Source organism: Lytechinus pictus, chromosome 10 (assembly GCF_037042905.1).
Source record: "Lytechinus pictus isolate F3 Inbred chromosome 10, Lp3.0, whole genome shotgun sequence".
NCBI lineage: Eukaryota > Metazoa > Echinodermata > Echinoidea > Temnopleuroida > Toxopneustidae > Lytechinus > Lytechinus pictus.
This window is the reverse complement of record NC_087254.1, coordinates 19,655,267-19,672,638: the sequence shown is the minus strand read 5'-3', so window position 1 is coordinate 19,672,638 and position 17,372 is coordinate 19,655,267. Positions and strand designations below refer to the sequence as shown.

At 33.5% G+C, this 17,372-nt stretch overlaps 1 protein-coding gene across 1 annotated transcript; it reads left to right on the top strand.

The window, feature by feature from the left end:
* The first annotated feature begins 3,371 nt into the window (after nucleotides 1-3,371).
* Nucleotides 3,372-17,372, top strand: LOC129269226 (ER lumen protein-retaining receptor 2). Its single transcript, XM_054906697.2, has 4 exons — nucleotides 3,372-3,861; nucleotides 11,650-11,909; nucleotides 12,552-12,804; nucleotides 13,411-17,372. Exons 1-4 carry the CDS (start codon nucleotides 3,771-3,773, stop codon nucleotides 13,443-13,445), a joined length of 639 nt encoding a protein of 212 aa, XP_054762672.1. The 5' UTR covers nucleotides 3,372-3,770; the 3' UTR covers nucleotides 13,446-17,372.

The following is a 17,372-nucleotide window of genomic DNA, read 5'->3' as shown; positions in this document are numbered from 1 at the left end:
TTCACTACTCATGTGCATTAAATCACCCATTTGGGGGTATACAAATAGGACAAATAACTGATAAAATGTCTTCTCTAGATATATCTAGTTGCGTAATAGATGAAGACAAAGAGTTATATTTTTCATGCTTGGCCAAACGTTGATCATGTATTTCTGTCCAGGATACACATAACCGTTTTTGCAAAAGTGAAGGAAATGTATATACACAAATGAAAACATTCAGTGGGCATACTAGCTCCTAAATCATTCGCATTACAGTATTGATTTTACTTGCATTTAATTTTCTTGGTTGAAGTCTGCACTTACCAGGCTGGGGGGGGGGAGGGGGCGCTTGCGCAGTCTGCCACCCTAATGATCCCATGCAGCGGCGGATTTTGCCGGGGGGGGGGTCCTTTGGCATCTTTTGATACAAAACTTATATAATTTCAACCATCAGATAATAGCTTAACAAATGTTGCACTATGGGCGTTCGATCAGTTTCCCCATACATTAAGTTCAAAATGTCGAAAAATATGAAATGGCAAAAATTACATAAGGCTACAACTCAACAATTATTTGATGTATGCGTGTAATACTTTGCAGACTACCCCCAAATAATTCTATAACCATGTTTTTCCCTTCATACATTACAATAAAAGTTGATTTATTGAGAATTAAGTTTGATTATAGGACCTAATTAGGCATATAACATGTTTACATTTATCATTATTTTGCGTTATTCGATGTAGGCACCAGCCATAGTGGAGAACCTCACGACAGAATTTTTAATTTGTTAGGTGATCCATAAGAATTGGCTGGTGCTCAATATTTCTCTTCAGTTGTATCTGTCATGTTTTTTCATTATTTGCCTGGAAGTAGAATTGAATAAATAAATAAATTGTCGTGTTGAGATCGGTAATTATAATTTAGAATTAAGGGAAGCGTAATGAAGAAACTTTAGAGAAAGTTATACAGTTCAAAATCACAGTGCATTTAATACTCAATAATCAGCTACAGTTTACAATTCGAAGTACATGAATATATCAATGAAGATTTAGACAAAACAGGAGACGATGAATATTAATTATTTCGAAGTATCAGATCTGAAGTTAAACTCATTTTGGATGAACGTCTAAATCTTGAAGTCAGTCAGTCTATATATATGGATGAGTGTGGGTCTAGTATTATATATCTTTCTAATAATCAAGAAGTCTTATATTTATATCATTAGTTCTGGGGGTGTAACAATAAGGTGGGAGGAATCTATAAACTTGATCTGATTGGTCTACAGGTAACTGTCTATCAAACTTTCTATGTTATAAGGGGTGTGGTGATGCTTTGCATGTGCAAGTGACTGGGGCTGGAAGTGTGAGTCGTGCTTCTTAGAACTTTTGTTCCTTAATTGAAGTTAGCTGACGTCACTGTGGGTTGGTCTCTTAAGTGGTCAAGGTTTAGGAGTTAAATGGTAAGGGGGGTTTTGAGATTCTTAGATGACATTGGGGGAGTTTGTAAACAAGTGAAGGTGAATGACTGAAAGGGTAACAGGACGTTTAACTACATACTACATATCAAAATAAATAAATAAATGAATGAATGAATGAATAAATAAATAAATAAATAAATGAACGAATGAATAAATGAATAAATGAATGAATGAATGAATGAATGAAACAATGAATGCATGAATTAATCAATGAACAAACAAATAAATAAACAAATTATTTAATTAATAAACTTCTTTACGAAATTTTCATGAGAGTCAGGGGAAATTAAATGTAGAAGATTTAAAAAAGGCTATCAAGTTTTGTTTTGTTAAATTCCCGTATGTGACTATTTATCTTACTCTTTTTATTTTTATATGCCATATTTCAAATAATCAGAAAACGTCCTTTCAGAAACTTTTAAAGGGCGAAATTCACTGATATTATGACACTTGTAAGTGCAAGGTTTTCAGTTACGGCCAAACAGCACACCGGCCGTAGAGCGACGGGCATGAGACTATATAATTTATTGTTTTCGAAGCAAAGTCATGAATGATGATTTTTGAAGACATTACCGTGAATTGGCCAACTAAATGAAAACAACAAAAATAATTCAAATGGCCAGGCCGCCATCAATTTCAAGCTCAACCGCTCACGGTTGTTATTATGAGGTCAAATTTATATGCTCACATCATAGGCCGACTAGGATTTTATTGTTTAATAATAATAATAATAATGTGACTTAAAAGCGCCAAATCCACTCTGTAGAGTGCTCAAGGCGCATATAAAGAGCTGAGAGTTAAATATAAAAAAAATTAGAAGATTTTTGAAAGTTTCGACAGAGGTACATTTCTTATGTCTTCAGGAAGGCTATTCCACAAAGTGGGGCATGCAAAAGCAAATAGTTTATGCCATATAGATTTATGGATTATTTTGTATAGGCCTAGCTATATTGCAGTTAATGTCACAGCATTAACGCAGAAATAAAAGCAAGCAACTGCAAAACAAACAAACAAATGTTATCGCAAGGGGCGTACCGGCTTGGTCTCCTACTATATATATATATTTTTTTTATTCATTAATTTATATGCGTCAAAATGAGCAAATTAATTACTGAAATCATTCAAATTAATTGGTTTATAGGCCTATACTAGTATGCCAACTCGATAAATGAGCAATTCCACCTCAGAAAAAATTGAATCAATTGAGAAAAATCAGACAAGCATATATAATGCTGAAAATTGTATAAAAATCGGATGTAAACTAATAAGAAAGTTATGACATTTTTAAGTTTCGCTTATTTTTTACAAAATAGTTACTGCACAATTTAGTCATGTGCAAATGCGAGAATAGATAATATGTCATTCACTCACTATTTCTTTTGTTTTTTATTGTCTGAATTATACATTAGTCAATTTTTTACAGATTTGACAATAAGGACCAACTTCACTGTCTGTATGAAACAATTGTAATTCCACATGTTCAGGGAGAAATAAAACTTCGTTTCGGCAGGATAATAAATATTTCATATAATAAAATACAAAAGAAATAGTGAGTGATGTCATCAGTTCCCTCATTTGCATACCGATTGGGATGTGCAAATAACTTTTTTGTGAAATTATAACTTTCTTATTTTACATCCAATTTTGATGAAATATTCAGTGTTGTGCTTGTTGAATATTTCTCTTTTTATTCAATTCAACTTTTTGTTGGGGTGGACTTGTCCTTCAATGGCCGGCTATATAAAGCATGGCTATCATTTGTTTCGGGTTAATTTAAAAAAAAATTTACGCATGTACAAAAAATTATTGCCTCAAACAGTCTTGTTGTCAACTTCCTAAATATATAAGCATCTGGAACTTAGAAACCTATAATAAGGAAGTACGATAGGTGTTTCCTCGATGATATACTGCCACATCACATGTCATAAAGAGACAGATCAGCAATTTTAATAGACATTGGTTATATTAATCATATTTCTTTTCATTTGATTCAAAGTAGTGAAGTAACGTTTCTATTTTCTAAACACGTATTTAAGGTTACGTTATTGGTTCAAAATCTCATGCTGAGTTTGTGAAAAAAAGCAAGAAAAAAACCCAAACAACAATTTTTTTGTTGTTTGCTGCTGAGTGACAGATTGCCATGTGTCGAGTTTGATACGTGTTTCTAAAATTTTCGCTGCTCTCCTGCAAAAATTGCTAACAGCGCGAATGCATGCGATTCAGTCATAATTTGAGGTTCAGCATCGCTCGCCACGTCAACTAAGCAAAGCCATCTTTCGATCTTGTCAGACAAACTGAACAGAAGATCATGAATATCTTTCGATTAGTCGGGGATCTTTCCCATCTACTGGCAATTATTTTGCTTTTATGGAAGATATGGAAAACAAGGTCATGTGCTGGTAAGTAACTTACGTTGAAAATTCTTTACTCATTAAATTGATGACCTTTTGTCTCGGCTGATCGAAATGTCTTTTCAAATCACCGCTTTTGCTCCATAGCGTAAGCGTGTACCGGTACCGGTAGAATGAATTGACATGTCACTCATATTAAAATTGACCCTGTTTTCTTTTGTTTGAAATCGATTTTCTGTGAAATCCTATATTCTTTTTAAATGTATTTATATTTCATTTTATCTCTTACCCAATTATGCTTTGACTTCTTTAAACTCTCGTGCCATGTTGATTGTTGACTGAAGTATTGTACAAAAATGTGATCTGAATTCTGATGAGGGTGGTATGTGCATGGAAGCCGTCTGGCATACAGCGAACACCCGGTCGCGCTTACCCCGATGGGGCGGCGTGTGCAGCCGGGCCATTCCGTACCCGTCGTCGCAGTGCAATGCAGAGAATGCATGGGTAGATCAATAGAAACTCTCACCGGACAGCGCGGCAAATTTAATGCATTTATTTGGAGGCTGTACTGCCCACAGAGAAATATTCTCTGTCTCGGGATTTTGTTATGTCTCTTTTAGTTTTTACTGAAAGTTTTATTTAGAATAAGATTTAGGAATTAGGGCCAGCCACTCAAGAACGGTCAAATGGGCTGAAAGTGAATACTACTAACCACTGGCGTACCTACGGGGGGGGGCGGGGGGGCACTCTGCCCCCCCCTGACGAGTCAAAACCCATGCAAAAACGTATCTTTGCCCCCCCCTGACGGACTTGAAAAACCTTTTTTGCCCCCCCTGACGAGCTTTAAAACCTCCAATGCCCCCCTGACGAGCTTGAAGACCTTTTTTTTTTTTTTTTTTTTTTTTTTTGCTTGTCAATTTTTTTCTGGTACGAAATCCTTTATTTGTGATCGAAGACCTTTTTTTTTTTTTTTTTTTTTTTTGCTTGTCAATTTTTTTCTGGTACGAAATCCTTTATTTGTGATCGAAGACCTTTTTTTTTTTTTTTTTTTTTTTTTGGCGGACGGTTTTGCCCCCCCTGTGCTGTGGAAAATCCTAGGTACGCCACTGCTACTAACTAGTTTTTGTCTTCATTATTTTTTTTTCAGATTTGAAACCCTTCTTCTGCCCGCAGGCCACACAGAGCTGCACAGCCATTTTTATCATATATTAATGTCACATAGACAAATAATTTGGCTTGGCCTTGGAAATTCACTGCTTTTTTGTGGGTCTCATTTCTGTCAATTTCAGGAATAGATCGACATGTACATGTAGCTGTAGACCAATCTACTCGTAAATTTTATCCAGTTTCTGTATTCATTTGTGGATGTTTATTTCTTTAAAAAAAATGAAAGTAAACCATTTTCTAGAATAAAGTTAGACTCTAGATCTATCATCTAAGTTTCTAATCCTTCAATTTGTTTCCCCATTTTTGAAACCTCACTGTCTTAGTGTTTTGTCTCAAATTCATGTCCTTTATTTCTTATTTTTTCTCATATATTTCCTTTAAAACAAAATAAGATGTTATTGTTAATCTTTATTTCAGTTTTTCAATCCGATATTTCTGTGAGTCTTTATCTGATTTCCTTCACTCATTTAGGTCAGAGTATCAAAGGTCTTTTCAGAGTTAACTTGGCTGCACATGCAGTTTGATTTGACAGTTAAATATCTCATTATGTTGCTGAGTTCTCATGCATTTATTGTTGATGCATTTTTTCCCATCTGACATGCTGCATGCTCCCCTGACTGGCAATGACTACAGCTTCATCTAAACATCTCAAATTTCTATGCAATGTCTAAATAAAGTTGGGTGTTGGTTTGCCAAGTACTGGTGTAGTCAATTGGAAAGCATTAAGCGATTTGCAATCATACACAGCACCTGAGCACCAAAGATTTCTGCTCTTTAAAGGACAAGTTCACTCCAACAAAAAGTTGATTTGAATAAAAAGAGAAAAATCCAACAAGCATAACACTGAAAATTTCATCAAAACTGGATGTAAATTAAGAAAGAACTATGACATTTTGAAGTTTCGCTTAATTCCACAAAGCAGTTATATGCACATCCTGGTTGGTATGCAAACGAGGAGACTGATGTCGTCATCCACTCACTTTTCTTTTGTATTTCATTATGTGAAATATAAAATATTCTAATTTTCTCCTCATTGTCAAGTGAAACAAAGATTAATTCCTCTCTGAACATGTGGAATTAGTATTGTTTTGATACTATATTGTTCAGTCAAGTTGATCCTTATTGTCAAATTTGTAAAAAATGAATTATTGTATAGTTCGAACAATAAAAAACAAAAGAAATAGTGATTGAGGTACATCATCGACTGTCTCATTTGCATGTCACTGAGTTGTGCATATAACTGTTTCGTGAAAAAATAAGCGAAACATTTTAAAGTGTCATAACTTTCTTATTTAACTTTCGGCTTAAATAGTCATATTTGACTGAAAAGCCGTTAAAAATAAAAAAATATATTTTACATGTACATCCGATTTTGTTGAAATTTTCAGCATTGTGCTAGTTTGATTTTTCTCTATTTTTTCAAATCAACATTTCTGGGGAGGACTTTACCTTTAAATTATGTCCAACTGCATTAACTCTAATATGGATATATACAGATGGGCAACAGTTCAACACTGCAGGATAATGAAGGTCAGACTAGTGAGACTACATTCGAATACAGTTGTGACATATGAGCAAGACACACTAATAATTCATTCTTATAAAGACAAGCAATTTTGTAAAATCAATACCGATTTCATCAAAATCACTTTTGATTTTACTTGAATATAATAATGATAAAAATGATATACACCATTGTTTCACACTTAATAAAGTGTTTCTAAGCGTGGCTTACTGTTACATCAGTGCAAGTACTGCGCACATGGCACATCACTTCTTAGTCGTATGTATGCGCCGAGGAAAATAGACAAAATACAGAAAAGTTGAATAGTAGGAAAGTAGAATAGAGTCACAATTTTAGCCCGACTACACTGATCAGGTGCTTGAGCATTCAACTCAAGTTAAGTCTACATTGTACATTATACTATCTAAACCAACAATGACATTGTAAATTGAATTGAATTGAATTTATTACCAAATATCACTGTCAGGTACAATTACAAGGAATAGTACATCACATATAAACAAAACATTTGGTAATTGGAGCTAACATAATAGCAAGATGCTAATCAAGGTTAGCCCCAAATAATGTCATTATCATAGTTTAAACAATAAATCTAACTAAATCTCAATATTGTACATCAAAATCAATACTAATTCTACTTATACTGTTGCAGAAAATTTCGATCATTTTCAATGAACATATTTACACTATTTACAAGAAAAAAATATCTTAATTATTCACAAAATCTTTATATAGAATTATTTGTTTTCAGGCAGTATTTTACCATACCTAATTAATTATAATCTTCCAGTAGCATTAATTTTAACAATTTGCTAAATATCTTACAACTGGGGGTGTTTCTAACATTACTTGGCAGAAGATTCCATAAAGTAGGAGCAGAAAATGAAATTGATTGTTTTCCCAAATTGGTATTATTTTTGTCAAGATTAACATTTCGCTTTTCTCTATTTCTTGTATTGTAAGGATGGTCTATAAATGAAAAATAATCAATAAAACTATGCGGCAACCGATTATTAATTAAATCGTGCATAAATACTCCTATCAAATATTGGTATTGTTTGAAAATATCGAGAATATTTAGATCATAAAATAAAGGAGCAGAGTGATAAGTATGATGGTTGAACGTCATTATTCTAGCTATTCGTTTTTGAAGTAATAATATAGGGTTCAGGGTTGTTTTGCACGTCCCACCCCATACTTCCAGACCATACGTTATATGTGGTAAAATAAATGAGTTGTATAACATAACTAAGATTCTCTTTGTTACATAATTCCTCAATCTATAAAGTATTCCAATTTTTTGCTTAGCACATTGCAGACAATGTCAACCTGTTTCTTCCATGTAAGGTTTTTGTCGATACATATACCAAGAAATAATGTTGATTCAACACACTCTAATAAAGTTCCTTTCAGTGACAATTGTCCTGATATCATAATATTTTTTCGTCTATTTTTAAACAACATATATTTAGTTTTCGTAACATTGATTGTCAATTTGTTGGCATTGCACCATGCTATTATATTGTTTAAATTGAGACTAATTTCTGATAAATCAATATGTTGTTCATCACAATTGAAAGTATGAAATAAATTTGAGTCATCCGCAAAAAGACGGAAATTGAAATAATTTGATGAGTTTGCCAATTCGTTTATATACAACAAGAACAAAGTAGGACCCAAAACGGATCCTTGTGGAATACCGCATGAAATCGGCCTGTATTCGGAATTTACACCATCATAATTAACAAATTGCTTTCTGTTTCGTAAATAATCATTAAACCATTCTACTGCCTTACCACGAATGCCATAGTGTTCTAGTTTCTTAATGAGAATAGAATGATTAATTGTATCAAAAGCTTTAGCAAAATCGATGAATATTCCTACTGTCACCTTTCCTTCATCGGTATATCTTGTAATTTGATTAATCAGATTTATCAGTGAAAGTTTCGTACTGTATCCATTTCTAAAACCATATTGGTGTTTATACAATATTTCATTCTTTTCTATGAATTTCATCAATCGTACATTCACTAGTTTTTCAAATATTTTGCTAATCGCGGGTAAAATCGATATTGGTCTATAATTTCCAGGTAATTCTTTATCTCCCTTTTTGAAAACTGGTATAACTCTTGCAACTTTTAATTTATCTGGAAAAATGCCTGTGGTAAATGATAGATTGAATATATGCGAAAGAGGTTTGCAAATACAATTCATAGCATATTTCAACAGTCGAACTGATATGTCATCATAGCCACTTGCTTTAGATTGATCAAGAGTGTATAACATTTCTTTAACTTCTGAACTTGTTATTGGCAGGAAGAAAAATGTTTGACTAATGTATGGACCCATGAACTCTTGGTAATTAACATTTGGCTGCTCAATTTTCTCAGCTAGATTTTTCCCAATAGTAGAGAAATAATTGTTGAGTGAATTTGCTTTATCAATAGATGAAGTAATTTCGGAAGGTTCATTTTCTTGGTTAACAACTAATTTGTTAATTTTTGAATTCAGATTCGAGCCACTATTTTTATTCAAAAGTTCATTGATATGACTCCAAGTTTTCTTTGAATCTTTTTTGTCTGCTTCAAACTTATGTTCATAATGCATTTGCTTTGCTTTCCTTAAGACGGCTGTTAACTGATTTCTGTATTTTTTATATTTATTCAAACAATCTTTATTATAATTTGATTTTATAACTTGAGAAAAAAGTCTGTGCTTTGTCGATATTGAACGCTTAATACACCGTGTTATCCAGGGTTTATTTTTCTTTTTGTGTTTAACACATTTTGTCTCAATAGGAGCATGTTTATTACAAACAAATAAGAACTGTCTTTGGAAAATATTATAAGCTTCATTAGGATCCATACATTCTAAAACGCTTTTCCAAAAATTAGTAGTAACATGTAGATCATTACAAAATGAATCTATTGAAAAATTATGAAAGTTTCTCCGTGTTACACTATTTTTTCTTTGTTTAACACACTTGAATTTCTTAAAAACGGAGTAAACTGGGAGATGGTCAGAAATATCTACTTCAATACACCCTGCTTGAATAGGATAGGCATATATATTAGTATAAAAATGGTCAATGAGAGATATGCTAGAACTTGTTATTCTTGTTGGACTTGTTATCAACTGACGTAAGCCATAACATTCTGTCATGTGAATAAAATCACAACAACTTTCAGTTGGAGATAAAAGATTTATATTGAAATCTCCTACAATAATGCAATGGTTTCTGTCTAGATTCAAGTTATGCAATTGCTCGTTGAGATCAAGACTAAATTCTTCAAAGTTACTGTCTGGTTTTCTATAAATTACCCCAAATATGATACTCACATCCTGAATGAGAATTTTCAGCCATAATAATTCAGCATTGTGCAAGGACAAATTAGGCATTCGTTTGTAATTAAGTCCTGAATGAATATAAGCACCAACTCCTCCTCCTCTTGTAATATTTCTACATTGTAATTCAAGATTATACCCTGGCATTAAAAAATGATTTACGTCTTTAACATTCCAAACTTCTGATAATGCGACTATATCAAAAAATGATTTCAATTCATCTTCATATACTTCTTTCAACATTTCAAAATTGCGATTCAAAGATCTCACATTCACGTGCGAAATGGAGAATGGCTGAGAAAAAGCTTTTGTCAAGGAAAAATTTTCAGGAGAAAGTGATGCTGTTGTTATTTGAAATGGGTCAAGTTCTTCGTTATCAGTAAGCGAAATTCTGTTGATAAGTGTAGTATCCATTACGTTCATAAGTATTACGTAAAAGAAAAAATAAAGACATTACATATTTACAGTTATTTCAGCTTCGAAATATCTTCTTTCGAGAATATGATGACAGGAGCTGATTTCTCGTCCTTCCTGACATATATATATTTTTCCATTGTAAGTCCATAAGAACTTGTACCCAGCATTTATTCTAGCTCCATTGGCGAGTCCTAGCAGCTCTCTTGTTGCACCGACGAGGTTCTCGTTGACGAAGATCTTCAAAGTGCTGCAAAGGTTGATTCCAAGATCCGCAGAAGTTGTGCCCCGTAGATGCTTCCTACCATCATAGACAGCATTCCTAGCTCTTCGATTGGTAAACCTGACAATTATTGGTCTTGGGTGCTTGGCAGACGGTTTCGGTGCTCCGAGGCGGTGTGCAATATCGATGTCGCCAGCGGTGATATCTGGGTCGATCCTTTTGGAGATGATCAATGCTACATCTGCTGGGTTCTCCTGCTTCTCTTCTGGAATCCCAGCGATCTCAAGGTTTTGCCTCCTATGATACTGGTCGAGGTCCTGAACTTGACGATCAAGGACATCTACCAGTGCCTGGTTCTCATTCTGTAGTCCCTTATTCTCTCTCTCAAGTCGCTCCGTTGTTACTTTCATCTCTTCGTACTTTTCTTCCAAGAAAGAGAGAGACCTAACGATGTCTTGCTGCCCTCCTCGTACATCACTGATGGCAGATTCCAGAACCGAGAATTTATTATTCATAGAGCTGAAAAGCATAGAAACTTCATCTCTTAAGTGCTTTATTACATCAAGGAGATCATCTCCTTCATTAGCAGCTTGCTGCTTAGATTTCTTCGGTGGCGCTGGCATCAGTAGGCCCAGTTTGTATTGTTACGTAATGTTTCAGGTTTCGTAGAGATAACAGCGCGTGTCAGCTAGGTGCGTAAGTAAGGTGCGTTGCTAGGCAATGACGCGTAAATGATGTTATTTTTAGAAGTTTTTTGACACCTTCCTTTTCAAAATGATCAAAATTTCAAGCAAAAAACGTTCGATAACATCCAAATAAGTTATCCAATCGAAAAACGAGTATATCCTTGATATTCACTATTCCGTCCCTGATGCAACCATATAAATCGTTTTCACAAAATGTCTCGAAACACGGCAAAATCGCACAAAATGTCAGAGCACCTGCAAAACACGTCCAACCTCTACGATCTCTAATCTCTAAATAGTAAATTACAGTATTTAAAAAATTATTTTTGGTTGATGGAATGATTTTTTTATGAACCAATCAACATCTGACTGACTAAGAATGTGCAGTATTGTTTGCAGTGGATTATTAATAGATATTTTTTCAGGGCTATGTTAAACCTGATGTAAATTTGATTTTTGTGTGTGTGTCTTTTCAGGTATCTCTGGGAAATCCCAGCTGCTCTTTGCGTTGGTCTTCACCACCCGCTATTTGGATCTTTTCACTAGCTTTATTTCTGTGTACAATACATCAATGAAGTTGATTTATATTGTCTGTGCCTATGCCACCGTTTACCTAATCTATGTCAAGTTCAAGGCTACCTATGACCACAACCATGACACCTTCAGGGCCGAATTCCTGGTGGTTCCTGTTGGAGGACTTGCCTTTCTTGTCAATCATGACTTCACCCCACTTGAGGTACATTAATTTGTTATGCTCTCAGAATTATAGATGAAGTGTACACAATTTGCATAAAATTAAACATACCTGTATAGTGCTGAATTTTATATATCTGTGTGCAGTTTGCTCCTAGATTTAAAGATAATTATGATCTTAAGAAGTATTTTTTGTTGTTGTAAATGTCTGGATTGATTGCTCAACATTTCCAGTAATGATGCTACATTTGATAGCTGAATTATTTCCTTCCAGCTGTTTGGTTTATTGATTTAAAATTTCAAGTTGATAGAAATATGTGATGACAAACAATGTCAATACATGGATTGTGAACTACATTTATGTTTTACCCATTATTTGATAGAGTAATTAGAACTTAAGATGTTAACCCTCTCTCCTCCCATCCAAAGATATTTGTTTCATTTTCTCTGCTTATTTTGTTGTAAGAAAACCTTCAACCAATTTGACCAGATCAAGATTTGTACTAGAACTAAATCTAAAGCCTTAATTGAACATATCCTACCAAGTATTTGTTTGCTGACAACATTTGTTCCTCTGATTGCCTAGAATTTGTAAATAGAATCATGTGATTCTGAAAAATTATAATCGCAAGAGTATTCCATTTGGAAGTTGATTCGAAACTGGCTCATTCTTTCATTTGCACAGATCCTTTGGACATTCTCCATCTATCTTGAATCAGTTGCCATTATGCCTCAGCTCTTCATGATTAGCAAGACTGGAGAGGCAGAAACTATCACTAGCCACTATCTCTTCTGTCTAGGGGCATACAGGGCACTCTACATCGTCAACTGGATCTACCGCTTTTACTCAGAGGGGTTCTTTGATCTCATTGCCATTGTCGCAGGTTGTGTACAGACGATACTCTACTGCGACTTCTTCTATTTGTACATTACAAAAGGTGAGTTTCTTGCATGTTTGAATATCCTACCAAAAATTGGAGATCTTCATATGAATCATTAAACATCCAGATTATTTGGATGTTTATTTTAAAGATAACAACATTGAAATGTGAGATCGACTGTACTTGTGGTGATTCACTCACACTAACGGCTAAAATGATTTCTTAGAATTAGATTGGTCTTTTAGCTGTTTAAGAATTGCTAGAGCATTAAGATTTCTTTTAGCCATAATTGAATTGCTCTAAATACATGATGGATGGTATTCAACTCTTTTTGTTTTTATTTCTGTGATGACTATGTTAATGTTTTCTTTTGGAAAAGACAATACATTCTTTGTGAATAAATATTATGTTGCCTAGCTGGCAGAAGTTTGTTGGCTCACATGCTCATAGTGTGAATATTTAGCACCCTTTTACATTCCCAATAGATATGGGAATTGATGAATGTGTATATCTTAATGCCCATATTAAAAAATATACAGTTTATTTTACAACATATATTTTTTGCAACATTTGCCATCAAAACAAAGGCAGTCATGAAATGCAACAAGTTAATATATTTTATATTGTTCATTAAATACTTTCCTTCATTTTTTTCTGCTACAGTTATCTATGGACAGAAGCTGTCATTACCAGCATAAGGGAGCCGTTCTCATCCACCTTTACATGCAGATGACTATGTCTTAGTGATGTATAAAATTTCTTCTGTCTCACATAGAGCAGACATTCGCTTTCCAACTGGAATGTATTTGAATGTACTTGCCATATCACATGAATGTGAGCTGACTTGCAAGAGAGGGACATATGATAAAACAAAAATGTTAGATCAATTGCAGATATATTTTGATATTTAATAGAATCTGTCCCAAGTTGTAAATTCAAGGTGAGTTGGGAGTTGCCCTTGGACATGGGTGAAAGTAATGGTAGCTGAAACACTTGCGCCCTTGTTGAGTTATCTTTATGTGATCACTTCAGTAAAAAATACATACTTGTATATTTTTAGAATGTAGGGTTTGTAATTTCATTGAAATTATTTAAAACTTAGAATAATAAATCATGATCATAGTTTGAATGAATTCTACATTCTTAAATAAAGGAAAATCCAACAAGCATGTACTCAAATGTTGGCAGAAAATATCAGATAATTTACCTGTTGTGGTTAATGTAAAATTGGACAGAGAAGGAGACGATTTTGAATTAAATTTTTTTATTTTATAATTTATTGATTTCATCCCTTCAATCTGTTTTTCTTCTCTGTAATTTTTTCTATAACTTCTTGAGTACCAATGGTGTGTTGGATTACATTTTAATGTATAGATGCGCAATATCACTAAACATCGATATACCAGTATTTGCATTTTTGCACCCTACATGTATTACCGATTGCACCTGACGACAAAGATAATTGAGTTAGGGTTTTTTGAAAAATGTGTATTTTACTGAAATCATATCATGTTCATTGAATTAAAAATTTGTGTCAGTTGTAGAATTTTTGATTTCTTTCAATGATAATTTTTTCCCTCTTAATTTAGTAAATTGTATATTTTCTATCCATATTATATGACTGTACGCAGTAATTATTGTTTCCTCCCATCCCTGTTTTAAGTTGTCTTCCCTTTCTCGCAAGATTTGCCACTTTCATGTGATACTCTTGGTAAATGAAAAATCATACTTGTATTTGTGTCTATCACTTCATTTATGTATTTTTTTGTTGTTCATACTCGACTTTAGATTTTTGTGGTGTTTTACAAAATTTACATATAATTTTTACACTATATAGCAGCATGGATTTGATTTTAAATCTGGTGAAAAGCACACAAATATTGTGCAAGTCAAGTGCGTCGGACTTCTGCATTATTTTAGAACTCAGTGAAATACGGATGTGATAGATCATCATCACAGTATTTTTTTTTAGTTTCTCATATTTTCTCCCTTCTTTGATGATGTAGATAGATAGTAGATTATTAATTGATGTATTAAAAAACGCAGTGCTTGTGTTGAAGATAGACAATTATCTCATTCTCATTGTCATTTACCTATGAGTATACTTTACACTTGATATTATGTGATTTGATTCCTGACTATTGTGTCATACACAGTATTAGCAGTTGGGAACATAAAGCATAATAAAGAGAGGAGCTGAAGGCCTAGCTGGGCTATGTCATATTCATGGTGGTGTAATACACTTGCTGTCATCAACTTTGTAAATATGAAGAGAAAATGTTGACTTATCAAGTTTTTGATACACAGTTGCTATAGTGACTGTATCAGGTATTGGGCTTGTATTCAGTCCAACTTCCCAAAGGTCGAGAACACTTCTTTGACTACACTTTCTCAGTTTTAATTCTTTTCGCCTTTGATTTATTTTACTTGATGTCATTTCTTGGAATGGGATTTCTTCTATTTAGTTATGAGATCTTTTATTTATGCCACAGGAAAAAAAAAAGGATATTTAATGGAATCATTGCGAACACATGAATTGTTAGACTCGGTCACAAATCTAATAAACAAATATTAAGACATGAATTATAATCGAATAGTTTTTAGAGGCTTGCTACTGGAGAAAGTTGATATACTTTCTTCAATTTTAATGTCAAATCCAATCGTCATTCAATGTCACTTTATTTTGATTATTTTTTTCTAATATGTCAATTAATCAATGTATGCATTTTGTGGTAGGTAAATTTTACATTGGCATGTACATTTGAATGCTTTCAAGTTGTAACCCAATACGTACATGCACCTGTATTTTTTCCTAAATAAAACATTCTTGTGCATCCATTATATTTCAATTGATGTTTAAGTTTTATTATTACTAAATTAGAAAACTAGATATAGAAGAAATATATGTGTTTATATTTTTCTGCTGTTGTACATACAAACTCCTTTACTCTCGGCTGTCAAGAGAACTCATTTTAATGTAAATAAATTTTCATGTGTTCCTAAAACAGGGGTGTCGGTTATAGGTTACCGTCTTAATTCTTACCTTGGACATTTATTTATAGCAATTATTTTTAATCTTTGGTGCAAACTTAATGTTGATCAATGATTTAGGGTCAACAATTAATGCAAATAATTGCGACGCCAAACTGTAATACTCGCCCCTCACATGATTTTCAGCTTTTAGATGTTTTTTCCAACAGTTAATTATGAAGCAGCCACTTCATCGACTGTGATCCTATTCCAAAATATGCATGATTTGTTTTTGTCTTTGTCGTATTTCTTTGTGATATCTGATTTTTTTCCTCTTCTCAATTAAGATATTTCTATTTATTCAAGTGACCATTTTCACTATTTTAGTTGCCCACAATGTGTCAATTTATAAGAATAATATTTCTATAGATCCTTCTGATTGAAAATGATTGATGTTATAATGAGTGAAAAGCATTAACATTTTTTCCTTTCTCACTGTAATTATTTGAAATAAAATTTGGGAATATTGTTTTTTTTTCTAGCAGAGTGAACGGAGAAATGACAAGCATGGATGCATGATTAAATGATTCAGTTTGTAATGTGCATTTCAAACAGTAACACGAATGTTCAAGAATTTGTTCTGCGTTTTTTGTTTATCACTAGTGCCTTTTGAGAAGTCCTATAATGAGTGTCCTGACAGCGTCTTATTTTCTCCAAGTCTAGCAAGCCTAAAGGCTTTAAGAATATGGTTTATTTTCTGAAAGACTATACCTCTTGAATATTCACGAGGACAAATTGTAAGGATATAAACAAATTGCAACACGGCAAACAACTGGTCTGCATGGCACAGTGGTTTATAATTGATGACACTGAGAAAAAAGGGTGGGTTCGGATCCCATTATGGACCTACATCTGTCTGTGATGTTAAGTCATACAGGTATAATCCATTTCAAAGTCTTCAAAACAGTTTCTGGGCTTGCTTGGTTATGGAAAAAAGAAATCAGATGCATCCCGTCAGAGTATTGCAATGGAAGCTTTGAACAATAACCACCTCATTTAGTTATTTATTCTTTCGTAAGAATGATTTACATTGCAAACCATGCATGATACGATCTCTCACAAGTCAAAATGGTGACACAACATATGCTCCTGCGACAATTGCTCCGGTTTTAATATCTCAGAAGGCATAGGGTTAGAGTTAGGATTGTAATAGAGTTTTTGGTTCAGAATAATGTAAAGATAAGGATTAGGGTTTATTTAGTTTTGGAGATTAGGTTTTATGTTTGGCTTAACGTGCAGATTTTCCATCGGAGCAATTGTCGCCGAAGCACATGTCATGGAACCGTCAAAATATTGCCTCGGTCAGAACTCACAAGATCGATCTTATTGAATGTTGAGTTTTCCCTACCGATATTTACACCCATTTTCCCAATTCTCGTGAGTTACTAGCTTCAAACTGTTTCAGTGGTGCTTTAGACATCAAATCTATAGTTGATTGGCATTCATGTTGACATCACGAGTCTCAACTTTAATAAGCTACTTGTATTTGTGTGTTCAGCGAATCGGTAGCACTTAATGACTTGTATACGTGTTCATTGTTTGCAAACTGTTCATCTGCAAATTCGAGTCATTAAAAACTGAATGGATGCACAGAA